This window comes from Chiloscyllium plagiosum, chromosome 37 (genome assembly GCF_004010195.1).
Source record: "Chiloscyllium plagiosum isolate BGI_BamShark_2017 chromosome 37, ASM401019v2, whole genome shotgun sequence".
In the NCBI taxonomy this organism is placed as follows: domain Eukaryota; kingdom Metazoa; phylum Chordata; class Chondrichthyes; order Orectolobiformes; family Hemiscylliidae; genus Chiloscyllium; species Chiloscyllium plagiosum.
The window spans coordinates 1,906,607-1,924,971 of NC_057746.1; the positions used below are offsets into that span (position 1 = coordinate 1,906,607).

Genomic DNA, 18,365 nt, shown 5'->3' on the forward strand with positions numbered 1-18,365 from the left:
CATCATCACTGCCTTGGATGCTGTGGGTCTTCCGTTTCTGATCTGCTGTCAAACACATCCCACACTGATATAAGTTTGGAAGCCCCCGCTGATGAAGGATGCTATTCCCACACTAGAAATCTCTGTAAACATTTACCAGGGGAACTGAGACAGCAGCTGTAATAAGTGAGGTTTTATTCAGATGGGACAGTGACAAGTTTAAATCCCCACCTGATCTGCTGCTCAAAGTCACCTCCATTTCCCCGGTCAGTTTCCCAAGTTTCAGGAAACTCATGTTGCTCCAGAAATATTTGGATTGACTGTGAGAGACGTCAATCAGAGAGCCCACCCACTCTGCACATTGTCTCCTCTTCCTCTTCCAGAGCTGGTTCACTTCCTATAGGGACTGAAAACCAAGTGAGGAGATGGTGAGTGAAGGAGCAGCTTTTATACAAATTGTATCCCATAATATCCACACCAATCTTCAGGCAGTCTGACTATCCTGTGGGTAATCAGGGGTGGAAATGTCCCTTATGCTGTGTGAGAAGATCCAGTTGAGAGAGCTGTTTACTCGGTGCTTTGTGCTGAACTGTTTGACTGGAGCTGTGTGTTGGATATTGAGTGTGTTTATTGGAAGCAGTTCCCTCTGATTTCCAGGGTGAGATTTGTTAATGGCACATTCCTGAATATGAGAAGGTGAGGTGTCATTATCTGGGAGGTGCAGATTCTTATTGATTTCTTGGTGTTGCGTTATGTGTGTGATGGTGCTGGTTATTATCCTGTGGATTGTGAATAGTCGGTTCTCTCTGTGTGTTAGGATCTCGATATTATCTGTCTTCTAAAAATCTCTCCAAGACTACCACCATCCTCACTTTGTAACCTTCTCAGAAAAGTCTGAGTTACAGAATTGTTACAGTGCAGAAGGAGGACATTCGGCCCATTGTGTTACTCACTGGGTATCCAAATGATAATCTCCTGTGGTCTTATTTGTTTGCCTTCTCTATTGTCATCCTGCACAATATTCATTCTTAAAATAACCATCTGATAATCTGCTTGGGTGCTTTGGTTGAACCTGCCTACACCTGACTCTCAAGTATTCCTAACCTCTTGCTGTGTCAAAATGTTTTCTTATTTCACTTTTCCTTCTTTTATGAATTATTTTAAATCTGTGTCCATTCATTCATTCTCCATCCTTTCATGCATGGGAATGGGTTTTTGTGTATTTACTATGTTCTGACTCCTCATTACTTTGAATTCTTTGATCGGATCCCATCTCATCCTTCACTTATCCAAAGAGAACTGTCCCAGTATTTCCAATCTAACTTCCTCACTGAAATTTCTCATCCCAGGAAGCATTCTCCTAAATCTCTTATGCACACTCTCCAATTCAGTACCCAGAACTGAACACAATATTCCAGCTAGAAGAACTAGCTGGAATAACCCCTTCCATTCTATACCCTATTAATAAAGCTGAGGATACTATATGTTTTATTAGCTTTTGTCTTCCTGTCACCTTCTGTCCTTACCTATCGCCACTCTGCTATTGGGGCCACCTTAGAGTAGTATCCTTCATTTATGCTGACTCTCCATGTTCTTCGTATCAAAGGGCGGCACGGTGGCACAGTGGTTAGCACTGCTGCCTCACAGCACCAGAGACCCAGGTTCAAATCCCACCTCGGGCAACTGTCTGTGTGGAGTTTGCACATTCACCCCGTGTCTGCGTGGCTCCGGTATCCTCCCACAGTCTAAAGATGTACAAGTTAGGTGAATTGGCCATGCTAAATTGTCCGTAGTGTTAGGTGAAGGGGTAAATGTCGGGGAATGGATCTGGGTGGGTTGCTCTTCAGAGGGTCGGTGTGGACTTGTTGGGCCGAAGGGCCTGTTTCCACACTGTAAGTAATTAATCTAATCAAAATACATCACCTCATACTTTGTTGAGCTTCATCTGTCTTCTCACTCCACCATCTTGTCAATGTGCTTTTGAAGTTCTGCACAGTTTGTAATGCTTCCAAGTTTCATATCACTTGCAAGTTTTGAAGTTCTCCCCTGTACTCCAGGGCCTGGGTAATTAAAGGACTGGGCCAAATTCTGATCCCTGGAAACTCCAAGTAAGCCTTACTCCCAGCCCAAAAATGCAAACCTTGACAAACCTTGCAATGCATTTGTCAGTTTTCTATCACTCAGCCAATGTTGTATTCACATTGCTACTGTCCCTTTTATTCCACGAGCTCTATTTTAGTTCACAATGTTTTTGTGCAGGATTGAATCAAATACCTTTTAGAAGTCGATGTGGACCACATTCACAGCATTGCTCTCATCAACCCTCTTGGTACTCTCATCAAAAAACACCAGTAAGTTATTTAATCATGATTTTCTCTTAATAGGTCAATATTGGGGCTCCCTAATCAACTGCACGTTCACATTTGTCTGTTTATTCTATTCTGAACAATTGTTTCTGTGAGTTTTCCGAACACTTAAGTTAAACTGACTGGTCTATGCTGTTTGGGCGTATCCTTGAATCCTCTTTTTAGACAATGGCATAACGTTTGCAAAATCACCAGTCCTCTTGTGCTTTCCAGAGTCTCAGGAGGACTGAAACAATATTGCAATTTTCATTCTCACTTCCCTCAGTATTCTTGGATGTACTTAACCCAATCAATGTTGAACTTTCTAAGCAACCCAAATTCCTCCTCTTTCCTCATTGAGTGGGCAGTACCATCTTCCTTTGTCGACAGAGATACAAAGCATTTAGTTAATCGCCTGCATGGAAAGTATCCCTTTTATCCTGACTGGCCCCATTCCTCCTTTCACTGCATCTTTTTCCTATTCACAGGCCAAATAAAACTTCGGGTTTCCTTTTTTTTAAGCTGCCAGTCTCTTCATACTTCCTCTTTACTTTTCCTATTTGCTTTTTCACCACTCTTTTGATCATTCTCTCTTCAGCCTGATTTCAATTATATTTTCTATCCATCATTTTTCATTAACACACATATCTTCTTTATATTAATTTCTATTTCTTTTGTTAAGTCTTGTATTTATATAAGTCTTTCATGGTGACCAGATGTCCCAAAGTTTTTTGACAATATGTAATATTTCTGAAATGTAGTTGCTGTTATAACATAACGGCATGCTCCATGAATGGCAATGAGATAATGGCTAGATAATTTTGATCAAAAATTGATTCAGTGACCAGAAAGTAAAGTAACAAGATATTATTGCTACTGAAAAGTTGTTACCAGGAAGGTTCCACAGGACTCAATATCGAATCCCTTGCAGTTTGTTGGCCATGTTGTTGATAGTGGAGAGAATGTGGGTTGAGTGTGGTGGAGAGAATGTGGGTTGAGTGTGGTGGAGAGAATGTGGGTTGAGTGCAGGATAATATCAATGATGTGTTGAGGGGGTGGAAAAGTGGAAAATGGAATTCCGTATGAAAATGTGTGAGGTTATGCATTTTGGGAGGACAAAAAAAAGCAAGGTCACACACAATAAATGGGAGGGAATTGAGAGTGGTAGAGGAAGTGAGACTTTGAAGTTTATTCTACAGATAAGGTGATAAAGAAGGCATAGGGAATATTATCCTTCATTTGGTGCTGAATACAAGAGAGGAATGTAATTACATAAGACACTGGTTAGGCCACAGCTGGAGTTTTGTGTATGGTTCTGGCCACCACATTACAGGAAGGGCATAGTTACTCTAAGGAGAGTACAAAGGATTTTTTACAAGAATATTTCCAGAGCTTGAAAACTGCAGCTAAGAAGAAAGATTGGCTAGGTCAGTTGTTGGAACAAACAGTGAAGGGTGACTTAATTGAAGGGTACAAAATAATGAGGGCTTTGCACATAGTAAACAAGGAAGGCCTGCTTCACCTAGCACAGAGGTCAGTTTCCAAGGGACATGGAATGAAGGTAATTGATAGAAGGATTGGAGGGGATGAGGAAAGATCTTTTCCCAGAGGGGAGTGTGAGGCTGAATTTCATTGCACATATTGGTGAATGAGGCAGAAACCTTCAACTCACTTAAAATGAACCTGGATCTGCACCAAAGTGCTGGCACCTGCTAGGCCATGGTACAGGTCAGGGAGATTCAAATGAGTAGCTAGTTTATTCAGCACAGTTAGGCATAATGGGCTGAATGGCCTGTTTCTGTGCTATAACATTTCTGTGGTTCTCTGCATTCAAGTGTTAGCCTCAGTGCTCAAATCAGAAATGGGACTTGAACTCACAGCCTCCTGACTGAAAAGTGCACTGATATCTCCTGAGGGAAGGTGATAAACAACTCAGTCCTTTAACTCTCCTAAGGCCCCGACCCTCCTCTACTATTTGTCCCTCGGAACTTTAGCTGTTCCACATTTGATGTCTGTGCCTTCAGCTTCCTGGGCCCTAATCTCTCAAATTCTTTCATTAAACCCCTCCACCACTTTCCATTTCTTTAAACCTACCCCTTTGTTCATGCGTTTGATCATCTCTGTAATATCTCCTTACATAGCCCACTGCCAGAGTTCTCAGATAATTCAACTTGAAGCATTTTGGGGCCTTTTATGATGGTCAAGGTGACTACAGCATGGTAGTCAAGATTATATTGAGTTTGATGTGTGCATCTTGATAACTCACTTGTGGTCTTGTGTTTTGAGCCAATACTGCAGCTTGCACATTGAGACATGAGTCTGGAGTATCTTTGTAGGTGGAGGAGACTGGAGTTTGATGTCACAGAGAGAAATGTCTAATACAATGCTCCATCCTGTTTCTTGATCATTCCTGATCTTATAGAACTGAAGATTTGATTTGATTTAATTTATTGTCACGTGTACCCAAGTACAGTGAAGAGCTTTGTTTGCGAGCAATACAGGTAGATCATAGTCAGCAAGGAGGTACAAATCATAGGCTGAGCGAAACTTGGATTGAGTAACGGATACAGGTTACACTACACAGGACGTACACAAGGCGAGGTCTGCATTAAGAAGATCAGCATTATTCAAAGTTGGACAGTCCATTTATGAGTCTAATAACGGCAGGGATAAAGCTGTTCGTGTGTGTGTGTGTGTGTGTGCGTGCGTGCGTGTGTGCGTGCGTGTGTGTGTTCAAGCTTCTGTATCCTGTGTCTGGTGGAAGAGGTTGTAGGAGAGCATAACTGAGATGGGTCTTTGGTGATGTTGGCAGCCTTTCTGCGGCAACAAGACGTGTAAATGGAGTTGGTGGATGGGAGGTTGGCTTCTGTGATGGTCTGGACTGTGCACACCACTTCCTGTAGTTTCTTATGGTCCTGGGTAGAGTAGTTACTGTACCAAGCCATTATGCATCCAGACAGTATACTTTCTATGGTGCATCTGTAAAACTTGATGAGAGTTGTTATGGACATGCCACGTTTCCTGAGCCACTTGAAGGAAGAAGAGATGTTGTTGTGCCTTCTTCACTGCCACACCTATGTGGGAGGTCCAGGACAGGTTGTAGGTTATCATCACTCTGAGGAACATGATGCTGTCAATACTCTCAACCTCCACAGTGATGATGGAGGTGGGGGGGGGGGGGTTCTCCTCCTTTCTTTCTAATGTCAATGATCAGTTCTTTAGTTTCGCTGACATTGAGAGAGAGAGATTGTTATCCATTGCACCACGTCACCAAGTCCTCTATCTCCTTTCTGTATTCTGAATCATTGGTGTTTGATAACCGTCCTACCACAGTGGTGTTGTCAGCAAACTTGTAGATGGCATTTGTTTGGAATTTGACAAGTCGTGAGTGTACAGTGAGTACAGTAAGAGGCTGGGAATACATCCTCGGGGGGCTCCAGTGTTGAGTATCATCGCAGAGGAGGTGCAATTGTCTATCCTCACTGATTGTGGTCTATGGGTCAGGAAGCTGAGGATCCAGATGAAGAGGGTGGAGCTGAGATCCAGGTCATGGAATGTTGAGATCAGTCTGGAGGGGATAATGGTGTTCAACGTGGGGCTGTAGTTGATGAGCAGGAGTCTGATGTCAATTACCTTGTTGTCCAGTTGTTACAGAGATGAGAGCATGATTAGGAACATGACATCTGCTGTGGACTTGTTATGTTGGTAGGCAAATTGCATGGGATCAAGGCAGGCTAGGAGACTGGAGTTGGAGTACGCAATGCCCAGTCTCTCAAAGCACAGTTATAGAGGTCAGAACCACTGGGCAGTAGTCATTAAGGCATGTTGCATGTGCTTTGTTTAGGTACTGGGATGATTGTGGTCTTCTTGAAGCAGGTGAGGACTTCGGCTTGTAGGAGGGAGAGGTTGAAGATGTCAGTGAATACCTCTGCCAGCCTGTCTGCACAAAATCTGAATGCACAGCCGGGAATTCTGTCCAGGCCTGTGCCTTTCCTTGGGTCAACTCCTAGGAAGACTGATCTGAAGTCTGCAGCGGTGACAGATAATAACGGCAGGGGTGCATCTGGGGCTGTTGGGCCAGGTGACACCGCGCCACTGACATTCTGCTCAAACTGAGCATAGAAAGCACATCAGGGAGGAATGTGTCTTTGTCTGCTGTCTTGCTCTGCTAAATTTTCTATCCTGCTTTGTTGTTTAGGCTTTGTCACAGGAGCCAGGAGTCCATATGGTTGTGGTTTGGGCCTCTAATTTGGCCCGGTACTGTTTTCTTGGCATCTCTGATGGCTTTGCAGAGGTAATATCTAGATTTTCTGTATAGGTCTGGGTTGTCCGACCTGAATGCTGCAGGCCTGGTCTTCAGAACACTTGTTGGTCTGTAGACTAAGTTTTGCTCATGGAGGCTGTATATTCAGTCCGGACAATGTTGGAGAGAGTATAGAAAAGATTTGATGGAGATGTGAATAGAATGGAGAAGCAGGGATTGTTTCTCTTAGAAGAGAAAAATCAGGGATGTTTTAAGCTGTCATGGATTTAGACAGAGCAAATAAAGAGAAACTGTTTCAAACTGCACACTAATTGATAAAGAATGTTTTCAGATAAAAGATGATTGACAGAAGAATAAGTGACGAATTGAGGAGAAAAGTATTTACATAACTTTGATTGGCCATGCATTGTCTGACAGGGTGGTGGAAACAGATTCAGTAGTGTCCTGTGCTTAACTAAAAACCTGGACTCTGAAGTATCCCCAGAGTTGCTCCTGACCTGTTATCTACTAGTTTGATGATAATCATATATGTGATATTGTGGTGGTATACAATCTGGTGCAGTTGATGGCTCACTGCATCCTATGGACACCCAGTGTAGGGATTTGTCCTTAGTCTACTGCCCCTGTGATGATGAACATGGTGAAAAGGACTCATTCATCATTTGGGAGGGCGTGATAGTTTTCTTTGAACTTGTTTGACCTGAAGCTGTCAGACTCTGTGTAGTCAATATTGTTGATACAAATCACATTTCCTTTTCCTGTTTTACAGAAGGATTTTACCGTACTACACCAGAGAATACAGAGAGGATAGACACTGCAGATAGATCCTGATCATCACCGAAGGAACAACTGCACAACTGCAGGAAGACAGCTAGTCCCCTCACAGCATTGCTCAACACAGAGGAGGTTGGGCAGTGAAACTATCATCTGGAAATCGGTCGGGTTAGGGGAGCTTTGACACATCATCAGATCTGAAACTGGTCAATGGTGTGGAGCTTTCCATCAGAACCAACCTTTCTGAAGGTTTGGCTGTGGGTGATCGATCAGGGTGAGGCTGGGAAGAAGTGTGAGTGGCTCCAAGTGTGGTGACAGCTTCAGTCATTCATTTATCCTCAAGAATCACTGACTCATTTCTCCAGGGGGAGGAGGCTGTTCAAGTGTGAAGTGTGTGAGGAGGATTCCATGGGATTGTAAGACCTAATGTCACACACAGTGCATCTGTTGTACACTTGAGAGCACAACAATAACAATGGAAGAGACAGCCTTCAAGTGCGAGGAAAGTGATGAAGACTTTGCACACTCATCAATGATTGTTCATCCACAACACATTCACATTGGAGAAAAGCCATTCAGTTGTGAAATGTGTAACCAGGACTTTGTACAGTTATCAGACCTTGTGAATCACCAGCGCATTCACACAGGGAAAAAAGCATTCATATGCGAGGTATGTGACAAATCGTTCTCACAGTCATCGAAGTTTCTCATGCACCAACACACTCACACAGGGGAGAAACCATTCACATGTGAGGTGTGTATCAAATCTTTCTCTGATTCATCATATCTCCGCAGACATCAACGCACCCACACTGGAGAGAAACCATTCACATGTGAGGTGTGTGATAAATCATTCTCCCAGTCAGGGAACCTTCACATACACCGACGTATTCACACGGGAGAGAAACCATTCAGCTGTGAAGTGTGTGACAAGTCTTTCTCTCACTCATCTCTCCTCCGTGTGCACCAACGCATTCACACAGGGGAGAAACCATTCACGTGTGAAGTGTGTGACAAATCATTCTCGGATTCATCAGCCCTTCGCAGACACCAGCGCATTCACACAGGAGAGAAACCATTCATATGTGAGGTATGTGACAAAGCATTCTCCAGGTCGTCAAGTCTCCTACTTCATCAGAGGATCCACACAAGGCAGAAACCGTTTATGTGTGAGATTTGTGACAAATCATTTTCAGCTGCATCAAGTCTCCGTGCGCACCAACGGATTCACACAGGGGAGAAACTGTTCAAGTACGGGATCAAAGATAATTAATTCTCACAGTCAGAGAACTTCTGTGCACAGACACAACACACATGATGTGTGCAACAAATGGTTCTCAATGTCATGGTGATGCTATTCCATTAGAGGATCCACACAGGGGAATAATGTTTAAAGGGTAATCTTTACAGTAAAGCTTTTGCGATATCTCTGACAGTCTTGGACACTACAGGATTCACACAGGGTTGTAACCCTTTCAGACTGAGTTCTTTAATGAAGCCTTCATACAGTTGTTGGACCTCATGGAATATCAGTGAGTTCACAGAGGAACAACCTAGTGAAGATCTTGCCGATCTGCCCTCAGAGTGTTTACCTGTACCCAGTCTCACTGTGCAGGGTGTTCAGTGGGACTGGGACACAGAACAAGAAGCAGCTTTCACTCCCATCAAACAACTAGTGATGACATCACCAGTGCTGAGGGATTATGATGTAACAATGGAGTCACCCTGCAGTGTGATGTCAGTGAAACAGGACTTGGAGTAACCCCCAGGCAGTGAGGACAACCCGCTGTGTTTGTATCCAGAGGGTTTACACAAACTGAACAACACTGTGCACAGATTGAGAGAGTCTGAATATTGTCTTTTTTTGTGAACAGTTCAACCAGTTCTAATCAACTCCAAAGCATCAACAAAGGATATTTCTTAATTTTTTTGAGATTTCATTTGAAAGTGAAGCACAGGTGTTAAGTGCAGATGTTATTATTGGACAAGTCAGATCCCTGACTAAAGTCTTGCTTGATAGACCACATTTTGTTTTTAAATTTGCTTTTAACAGGGCAGTTTCTCATTGAAATATGAACACAAAATGTTGCGGACTTTGTTCTCACAAACAAGTTTATGGCACAAAGTAAAGAAAAAAAATAGATAAATCAAACTACTTACTTATTCCACAAGTTTAAAAATGTTGCTACACTTGGTAAAATACTGTACCATTAATCCCAAGAGCACCCTTTTAGAGCACTCAAACACCTATATATTCCCTTCTCCAATACATTTAAATTTACTTAACTGGAGTTGAAAGAGTCAGTTCAAGGTCTGTTAGCCTTTTCTTTCAGTATTCACATAACTAAACTTCGATCTTCTCAGCTTAAAGTAACCCCTTCAAAGTTTTAATTAAACATTTCTGATTTGGAACTTTAAAACTAAACTCCTTACAGTTCTAAACTATCTCCCTTTCTCAGAAGCAATTGTACATCTCTAGCTTCAGCCAAGAATTCTGCAAACTGAAACCAAAAGAGCTGTTATCAAGCCAAATAATAAATCAATTCTGCTCCTTCCAACTGAAACTGTTGAAATGCTCAATAATGTTCTGATTACTCTTAAAACAATCCAATGGAAACAAAACCCCATTACCCTCCAGGAAGTCTCTCTCTTTCTCTTTTTCTTTCTCATACTGTTTTTTAAAAGAAATCACTAAAGCTAAAGAAATACTTTCAAGTTAATTGTTAAATCCCGTCATATATACAGACAGACCAAAACCCGCATTGAAAATCCAAACACCAAAATGAGTATTTAAAAATATATAAATTGCACACCTTACGTCACACCTTTGACCTCTAGAGGCAAATGCAAGTCTTTAGGAAGCATTTTCATTATCGATCAAATTATTAGTTACTGAGTGATTTATTGTCATATGAACATGATAAAATGCTGACATGAAACACACAATAAGTGATAGAGCTACCTTATTTTACAAGTCCATGGGCATCACATCACTCAGTGTCCTTCATGAGTGCTCTTAATAAGACATCCCACTATAATATTTTCCTTTCCTGGTGCACAAGCAATTTTTAATTATGGTTGGCGAATTAAGTTCTAATGAAACAATCTTGGGTTCTTGTCTTAAACCTTTTCCAAGAAAATTAAAGGACTGCAACCTGTATAAATAACACTATCTGCCATATTGATGCTGATGTATATATCAAACGTATTCAGAATTACACAAGACTGAATGTTTCTTTATAAACCGTGACTTTTTTTTTGCTGATATGTGGTCAATTTCTTCAAAACATAACTGACAGGCCAATTGATTCCCATCTCCTCAACTTGCAGAAAAACAGCCCCCACATTAATGTTGCTGGTACCAATAGCTAACTTCAATAGCTTTTCATAATTCGATAAAGTCATCTCATGACAACATGTGGACAGCATGGCTCAGTGGTTAGCACTGCTGCCTCACTACACCAGAGAACTAGGTTCGATTCCAATCTTGGGTGATTGTGTGGAATTTGCACAATACCCCTGGGTCTGCATTGGTTTACTTCGGGTGCTTCGGTTTCCTCCCACAGTCTAAAGATGTGCAAGTTAGGTGGTTTGGCCATGCTCACTTGCCTGTAGCATCCAGGGATAGGCTCGGAAGGTTAGCCACGTGTGGTTATGGGGATAGGGGTCTGAATGGGATACTCTTTGGAGGGTTGGTGAAGACTCGACGGCTGGCATGGCCTATTTATGCATTGTAGGGATTCTGTGATATCGGAGAATTTCACATTTTTTCAAGGCATGGGAAAATCCAAAATGGCATTTACAATCACTTGTCTAGGTGCTACATTGGCCTTGTCCCATGGTATGTCCCAAATTCTTGGTTTGGCAAATTCATTCTTAGCCAGATCTATAACCAAACTGGCTACAAAAAGCCAATTAAACAGTTCAGTCAAATGATTTCAATGTCCTTCCCAAGTTTGACTACAACATCCAATCGTCACAGTTACATAGTCCTCAGATTATTTTACTGGTTGTTCTTTGAAATGTTGCTTGCCCAGTTTTCATTCCAGTAGGCTTGACTTGGATTGGTAAAGTTCAGCTGATGTGTCAAAAGCTGATATCTCTGGGGCCTTTAAGTGTGCAGAACTTGAAAGATCACTTTTTAACAAGTTAATTTTTGTGACAAATCATGCAAATCAAATTCATTCAATGGAATAGGATATAAGTCCTCTTTGTTATCACATTGACTTTGCGAATAATTAGTTCTAAATCTTTGTGACCCATCTTATTTCAGCATCATCACAATAGGGGAACTCTAGCTACAATGACTTGGTTCAATAATGCCTTTGCCCATCATGAATTTAATCTTTTCTCTCACTTGATCTAATCTCTCTGAATGGAGTCTTATAAATAACATATCCACATCATATTAATATGAACAGCCAGAACTGTTTCCCACTAATTGATTTCTAATACTGAAACTGCCTCCTCAAATACTTCAATCATTTTCTAAATATTAAATATAACCTTTTAAGCAACTCCATATTTTCCAACCTAATTGTTAGAGGAACAACTTTTAAATTTTCAATTTTTTATTCATTGTCCAATTGTTCTGGTATTTCTATTTTACGACAATTTTATTGTCCCTGTCATAAGGTCTTTCTAACATGTCAACACTGCCTGATTCTTTCTCCTATGTGAAGTACTCATTATGTAATTCACAGCATTAAGTTTCTTTTTGATTTGGTCAGATCCAGCAGACATTGCTTTTAATGGTTCCCAGAGACAGGTAACTGCCACCAAAATCTCTCCCACAACCTCTCATACTTTGACATTTTTTGTTTTTGTTATCGATTGAGCACACTTCTAATACCTTTTAATATACATTAGTCAGTTTCTTTATGACCCCCAGAATATAGGTTGGAAGCATAGTCTCTGAACTTATCAATTTCTCTTTATTTTCTCATCTCATATACTTAGAGTCATAGAGATGTACAACACGGAAACAAACTCTTCGGTCCATCCTGTCCATGTCAACCAGATATCCAACCTAATCTAGTCCCATTTGCCAGCACTTGCCCCATATCCCTCTAAACCCTTCCTATTCATAAATACCCATCTAGATGCCTTTTAAATGCTGCAGTTGCACCATCCTTCACCACTTCCTCTGGGAGCTCATTACACACACACGCACCACCCTGTGCGTGATAAAGTTGCCCCTTAGGTCCCTTTTATATCTTTCCCCTCTCACCCTAAACCTATGCCCTCTCGTTCTGGACTCCCCCACCCCAGGGAAAAGATATTGTCTACTTATCCTATCCATGCCCCTCATGATTTTATAAATCTCTAGCAGGTCACCCTTCAGCCTCCGACGCTTACAAGTACTGGCCCATATTGGGGCGGCACGGTGGCTCAGTGGTTAGCACTGCTGCCTCACAGGGCCAAGTTCGATTCCAGCCTCGGGCGACTGTCTGTGTGGAGTTTGCATATTCTCCCCGTGTCTGCATGGGTTTCCTCCGGGTGCGCCGGTTTCCTCTCACAGTCCAAAGATGTGCAGGTCAGGTGAATTGGCCATGCTAAATTGCCCATAGTGTTAGCTGCATTAGCCAGAAGGAAATGGGTCTGGAGTGGGTTGCTCTTCGGAGGGTCGGTTTGGATTTGTTGGGCTGAAGGGCCTGTTTCCACACTGTAGGGAATCTAATCTAGTCTAATCTATATCTTGTAAAAAACGTAACTAACTTCATCACTGCCACTTTTGCTATTTTCCCTCAAGACACTGTTTCAGTAACTCATACAGAAAAAGCCCACATTGTTAAAAATTGGTTACTATTCCTGGTTTTACATAGGGGTCCCACAAAATCTATCTATTTCCTCTTCAAAGGTTATTCAAAAGCTTTTATCAGAATTAAAGGTGCAAATTTAGAATAGAATAGATAGAATCCCTACAGTATGGAAAGAGGCCATTTGGCCCAACGAGTCTACACACTGTCCCTCCGATGAGTAACCCACCCAGACCCATTCCCCTACCTTATTGCTGTACATTTACCCTGACAACTGCACCTCATCTACACATCCCTGAACACTAGGGGCAATTTAGCATGGCCAATTGATTAACCTTCATATCTTTGGACTGTGGGAGGAAACCGGAACACCCGGAGGGAACCCATGCAGACACGGGGAGAATGTGCAAACTCCACACAGACAGTCACCCAAGACTGGTATCAAACCTGAGTTCCTGTGCTATGAGGCAGCAGTGCCAACCATTGAGCCATTGTGCCGCCTTTAATTTATTTAAGGGTTTCAAAACTTGACTAGATCTTTATGTAATTCTCAACAATAAAAATGTTAATATTTTAGCCTGTGTTTTCCTGATACTTAAGCCATAGAAATTTTATGAGGCAAATGAAATGCGAAATGCTGCATTTCGGAAAACCAAATAGAGCAGGACATATACACCTAATGGTAAGATCCTAGGGAGTGTTGCTGAACAAAGAGACACCGGAGTACAGGTTCATAGCTCCTTGAAAGTAGAGTCGCAGTAGATAGGATAGTGAAGAAGGCGTTTGGTATGCTTTCCTTTATTGGTCAGAGCATTGAGTACAGGAGTTGGGAGGTCATGTTGCAACTGTACAGGACATTGGTTAGTCCACTTTTGAAATATTTCATGCAATTCTGGTCTCCTTCCTATTGGAAAGATGTTGTGAAACTTGAAAGGGTTCAGACAAGATTTACAAGGATGTTGTCAGGATTGGAGGAATTGAGCTTTAGGGAGAGGCTGAATAGGCTGGGACTGTTTTCCCTGGAGCGTCGGAGGCTGAGGGGTGACCTGACAGAGGTTTATAAAATAGGGCATGGATAGGATAAATAGATAAAGTCTTTTCCCTAAGGTGGGGGAGTCCAGAACTAGAGGGCATAGGTTTAGGGTGAGAAGGGAAAGATATAAAAGGGACTTAAGGGGCAACTTTTTTCATGCAGAGGGAGTGCGTGTATGGAATGAGCTGCCAGAGGATGTGGTGGAGGCTGGTACAAGTGCAGCATTTAAAAAGCATTTGGATGTGTATATGAATAGGTAGGGTTTGGAGGGATATGGGCCAAATGCTGGCGAATGGAACTAGATTAGGTTAGGAGTTGGACTGAAAGATCTGTTTCCGTGCTGTACATCTCTATGACTCTATGACTTAGATGGGAACATCACCTGAAGATCCAATGCCCATTCCTCATTGGCTGGTATTTGAAGTGGTTGCCATTTCTTGATTAAGTCTTTATTTTTCAAATAATAACTTTCTGTGTATTCTCTAAAACTAGTAACTCTTCCATCTTTCTTTGCTGGAAGCTGTCTCAGGCCAGCTGATGTTCTCTAATTTCCCTATCTCTCTGGATTTTAAGTTCTTTTAATTCCATCTCTTTCCATCTCAATGTATCATTACCATATGATGTTCTGTTTCTCTTTTCTTCAATCCAAGTCTTTTCATTTCTAACATTATCTTAATTAATTTTAGCAGTGAGATACCAATTTCAAGTTTCTTTCTTCCAAATCTTAGTGTTATTTAATTACTTGAAGCATTTCGTCCTTACAAAATTCTGCTTTTGCTTTTACCTTCAATTTACCTGCTAAATTTCTTAGTTTAAGTCAAAGGTTTCAAACAATCCACTGTTATATCTACCACTTCCAGAAAACTCTTAGCAGTTTCAAATTCTGGAGGGCTTAAGTTAGTTAAGGGTTTCCACACTGTAAGTAATCTAATCTAATCTAATGCTTTAGTCATTTTGTCAGTAATAGAAAGTAAATGGGAACCACAGATGTACGAATACTGGATAACAAACAAGACATACCGACAGTTAAAGTTAGTGGGGTAAAAGCCACAGTGCCAGCAGACTGGTACCAGCCTTGGATAAATGACTGTGAAGACTGTGCAGATAATGTGAGTGAGCTGGAAAGAGAAGTTTGGTAGTTGTAATACATATGTTGTAGTGTTTTCTCAGACTAGCTTAAACACCTCCCAAAGGCAGGGGCAAAGCTATCTGCAAGGATGTTGGCCCCGGTGTGGTTCAGGTGTACACCATCCTATTTGTACATCTCCAGCCTTCCCCCAAAACAGTCTCAGTGATCCAAAACATCCCTCCCTCTTGCACCAACTCTTGAGCCACTCATTCATCCGTCTGAATTCTGTACTTGCTAGCACACATTATCAGGAGGAATCCAGAAGTTACGACTGCTGCTTTTTAATGTACTGCCCAACTGCCTGGATTCTTGATGAAAGACCTCACTTTTCCCACATTATTTGGTATCAACATGTACCACAACGCTGAACTCATCACCCTACCCTTTCGAGACATACTGCAGCTGCTCAGTGACATCCCTGACCTTGGCAACATGGATGCAACACACCATCTTGGAGCCATGTCTTTGGCTGCAGAAATGCATGCCTACCCCATTGACTATACAATCCTGTATCACTATTGCTCTTCCTTTCTTCCTCCTTTCCGCTGTATGGTCAAGCTTGGCTCTGACAACAATCCTCCAAGGTCAGCACCTACAGGGTCTAAAATGAATTACTGGTTAGTGAGTGGGACCTCAGGCAACTGCTGCACTATCTGTTCCTTCTGGATTGTCTGGTGGTCACCCATTCACTTCTTTTCTCTAGTCCCTTAAGCTGCGATGTGACCTCCTCTCCAAGCATGCTATCAAGGGAACTCAGAGCCTCATGAATGTACCACAGTGTCTCCAGCTGCTACTCAAGCTCCAAAACTCAACAGCTCCAGCTTCTGCAACTGGGAGCAACTCCTTCACGTGGACATTGGGGACACTGGCACGTATGACAAGCGACACATTTCATTCGGCTGGCCTCCTCTGACACGTCACAAAGTTATATTCAACTCTTACATTAGATCAATTCATAAATAATACTTTTCCCAATAAATAATATTTATTTTAGCTTCAGCTATATAAACACAGTCCCTGAGTCAATTACTCACTGACCAATCAGCATACCACTTTCCTGTGACCTCACTCCAATTTTCTCTCACATCTGTGTCCTGTTTGAAGAGAAGCCGAGTATTCCCCGTCCCTGCACTCTCCTTTATCCTCTCCCGATGCTCAGTGTTCCCCGTCCCTGCACTCTCCTTTATCCTCTCCCAATGCCAGTGTTCTCCGTCCCTGCGCTCTCCTTTATCCTCTCCCAATGCTCAGTGTTCCCCGTCCCTGCACTCTCCTTTATCCTCTCCCAATGCTCAGTGTTCTCCGTCCCTGCGCTCTCCTTTATCCTCTCCTGATGCTGAGTGTTCCTCATTCCTGTCTCTCCTTTATCCTGTCCTGATGCTGAGTGTTCCTCATTCCCGCGCTCTCCTTTATCCTGTCCTGGTGCTGAGTGTTCCTCATTCCCGTGCTCTCCTTTACCTCTCCTGATGGTGAGTATTCTCCGTCGCTGTGCTCCTCTTTAACCTCACCCGATGCTCAGTGGTCTCCATCCCTGTGCTCTACTTTAACCTCACCCAATGCTCAGTGTTCTCTGTCCCTGCACTCTCCTTTATCCTCTCCAGATGCTCAGTGTACCCCGTCCTTGCGCTCTCCTTTACCCTCTACTGATGCTCACTGTTCTCCGTCCCCACGCTCTCCTTTATCCTCTCCCGATGCTCAGTGTACCCCGTCCCTGAACTCTCCTTTATCCTCTCCCGATGCTCAGTGTTCTCCGTCCCTATGCTCTCCTTTATCCTCTCCCAATGCTCAGTATACCCCGTCCCTGCACTCTCCTTTATCCTCTCCCGATGCTCAATGTTCTCCGTCCCCATACTCTCCTTTATCCTCTCCCAATGCTCAGTGTACTCCGTCCCTGAACTCTCCTTTATCCTCTCCCAATGCTCAGTGTTCTCTGTCTCTGCGCTCTCCTTTATCCTCTCCCGATGCTCAGCATTCTCTCTTTTATGCTCTCCTGATGCTCAGTGTTCCTGGTCACTGCACTCTACTTTATCCTCTCGTGATGCTCAGTGTACCCCACCCCTATACTCTCCTTTATCCTCTCCTGATGCTCAGTGTTCTCCATCCCTGCACTCTCCTTTATCCACTCACGATGCTCAGTGTTCCCTGTCCCAATGCTTTCCTTTATCCTCTCCTGATGCTGAGTGTTCCCCGTCCCTGCACTCTCCTTTATCCTCTCCTGATGCTCAGTGTTTCCTGTCTTTGCACTCTCCTTTATCCTCTCCTAATGCTCGGTGTTCCCTGTCCCTGCACTCTCCTTTATCATCTCCTGATGCTCAGTGTTCCTCATCCCTGCATCCTCCTTTAAACACTCCTGATGCTCAGTGTTCTCCGTTCCTGTACTCTCCTTTATCCTCTCCTGATGCTCAGTTTTCCTCACCCCTGCACTCTCCTTCATCCTCTCCTCCGCTCAAAGTTGTCCATTCCCCAAGCTCTCCTTTACCCTCTCCTGATGCTCAGTGTTATCCAGTCCCTGTGCTCTCCTTTATCCTTTCCCGATGCACAGTGTTCCCCATCCCAATGCTCTCCTTTATCCTCTCCTGATGTTCAGTGTACCCCCGTCCCTGCACTCTCCTTTATCCTCTCCTGATGCTCAGTGTACCCCGTCCCTGCGCTCTCCTTTATCCTCTCCTGATGCTCAGTGTACCCCGTCCCTGCGTTCTCCTTTATGCTCTCCTGATGTGCTCAGTGTACCCCGTCCCTGCGTTCTCCTTTATGCTCTCCTGATGCTCAGTGTTCCCCGTCCCTGCGCTCTCCTTTAACCTCTCCTTATGCTCATTGTTCCCCGTCCCTGCACTTTCCTTTATCCTCTCCTGATGCTCAGTGTACCCCGTCCCTGCGTTCTCCTTTATGCTCTCCTGATGCTCAGTGTACCCCGTCTCTGAACTCTCCTTTATCCTCTCCCGATGTTCAGTGTTCCCTGTCTCTGAGCTCTTTTTCTTCTCCCGATGCTCAGTGTTCCCCGTCCCTGCACTCTCCTTTATCCTCTCCTGATGCTCAGTGTACCCCGTCCCTGCGTTCTCCTTTATGCTCTCCTGATGCTCAGTGT

The 18,365-nt window shown here is 43.1% G+C and overlaps 1 protein-coding gene across 1 annotated transcript in view; it reads left to right on the top strand.

The window, feature by feature from the left end:
* Positions 1-367: 367 nt before the first annotated feature.
* Positions 368-18,365, top strand: part of LOC122541196 (zinc finger protein 271-like) — a 64,547-nt gene continuing 46,549 nt past the window's right edge. Inside the window, exons 1-2 of the mRNA XM_043677821.1 lie at positions 368-407; positions 7,358-8,632. Of these exons, the coding sequence (XP_043533756.1) occupies positions 7,838-8,632 (795 nt within the window). The 5' untranslated portion in view covers positions 368-407; positions 7,358-7,837. The remainder of the gene's footprint in view (positions 408-7,357; positions 8,633-18,365) is intronic.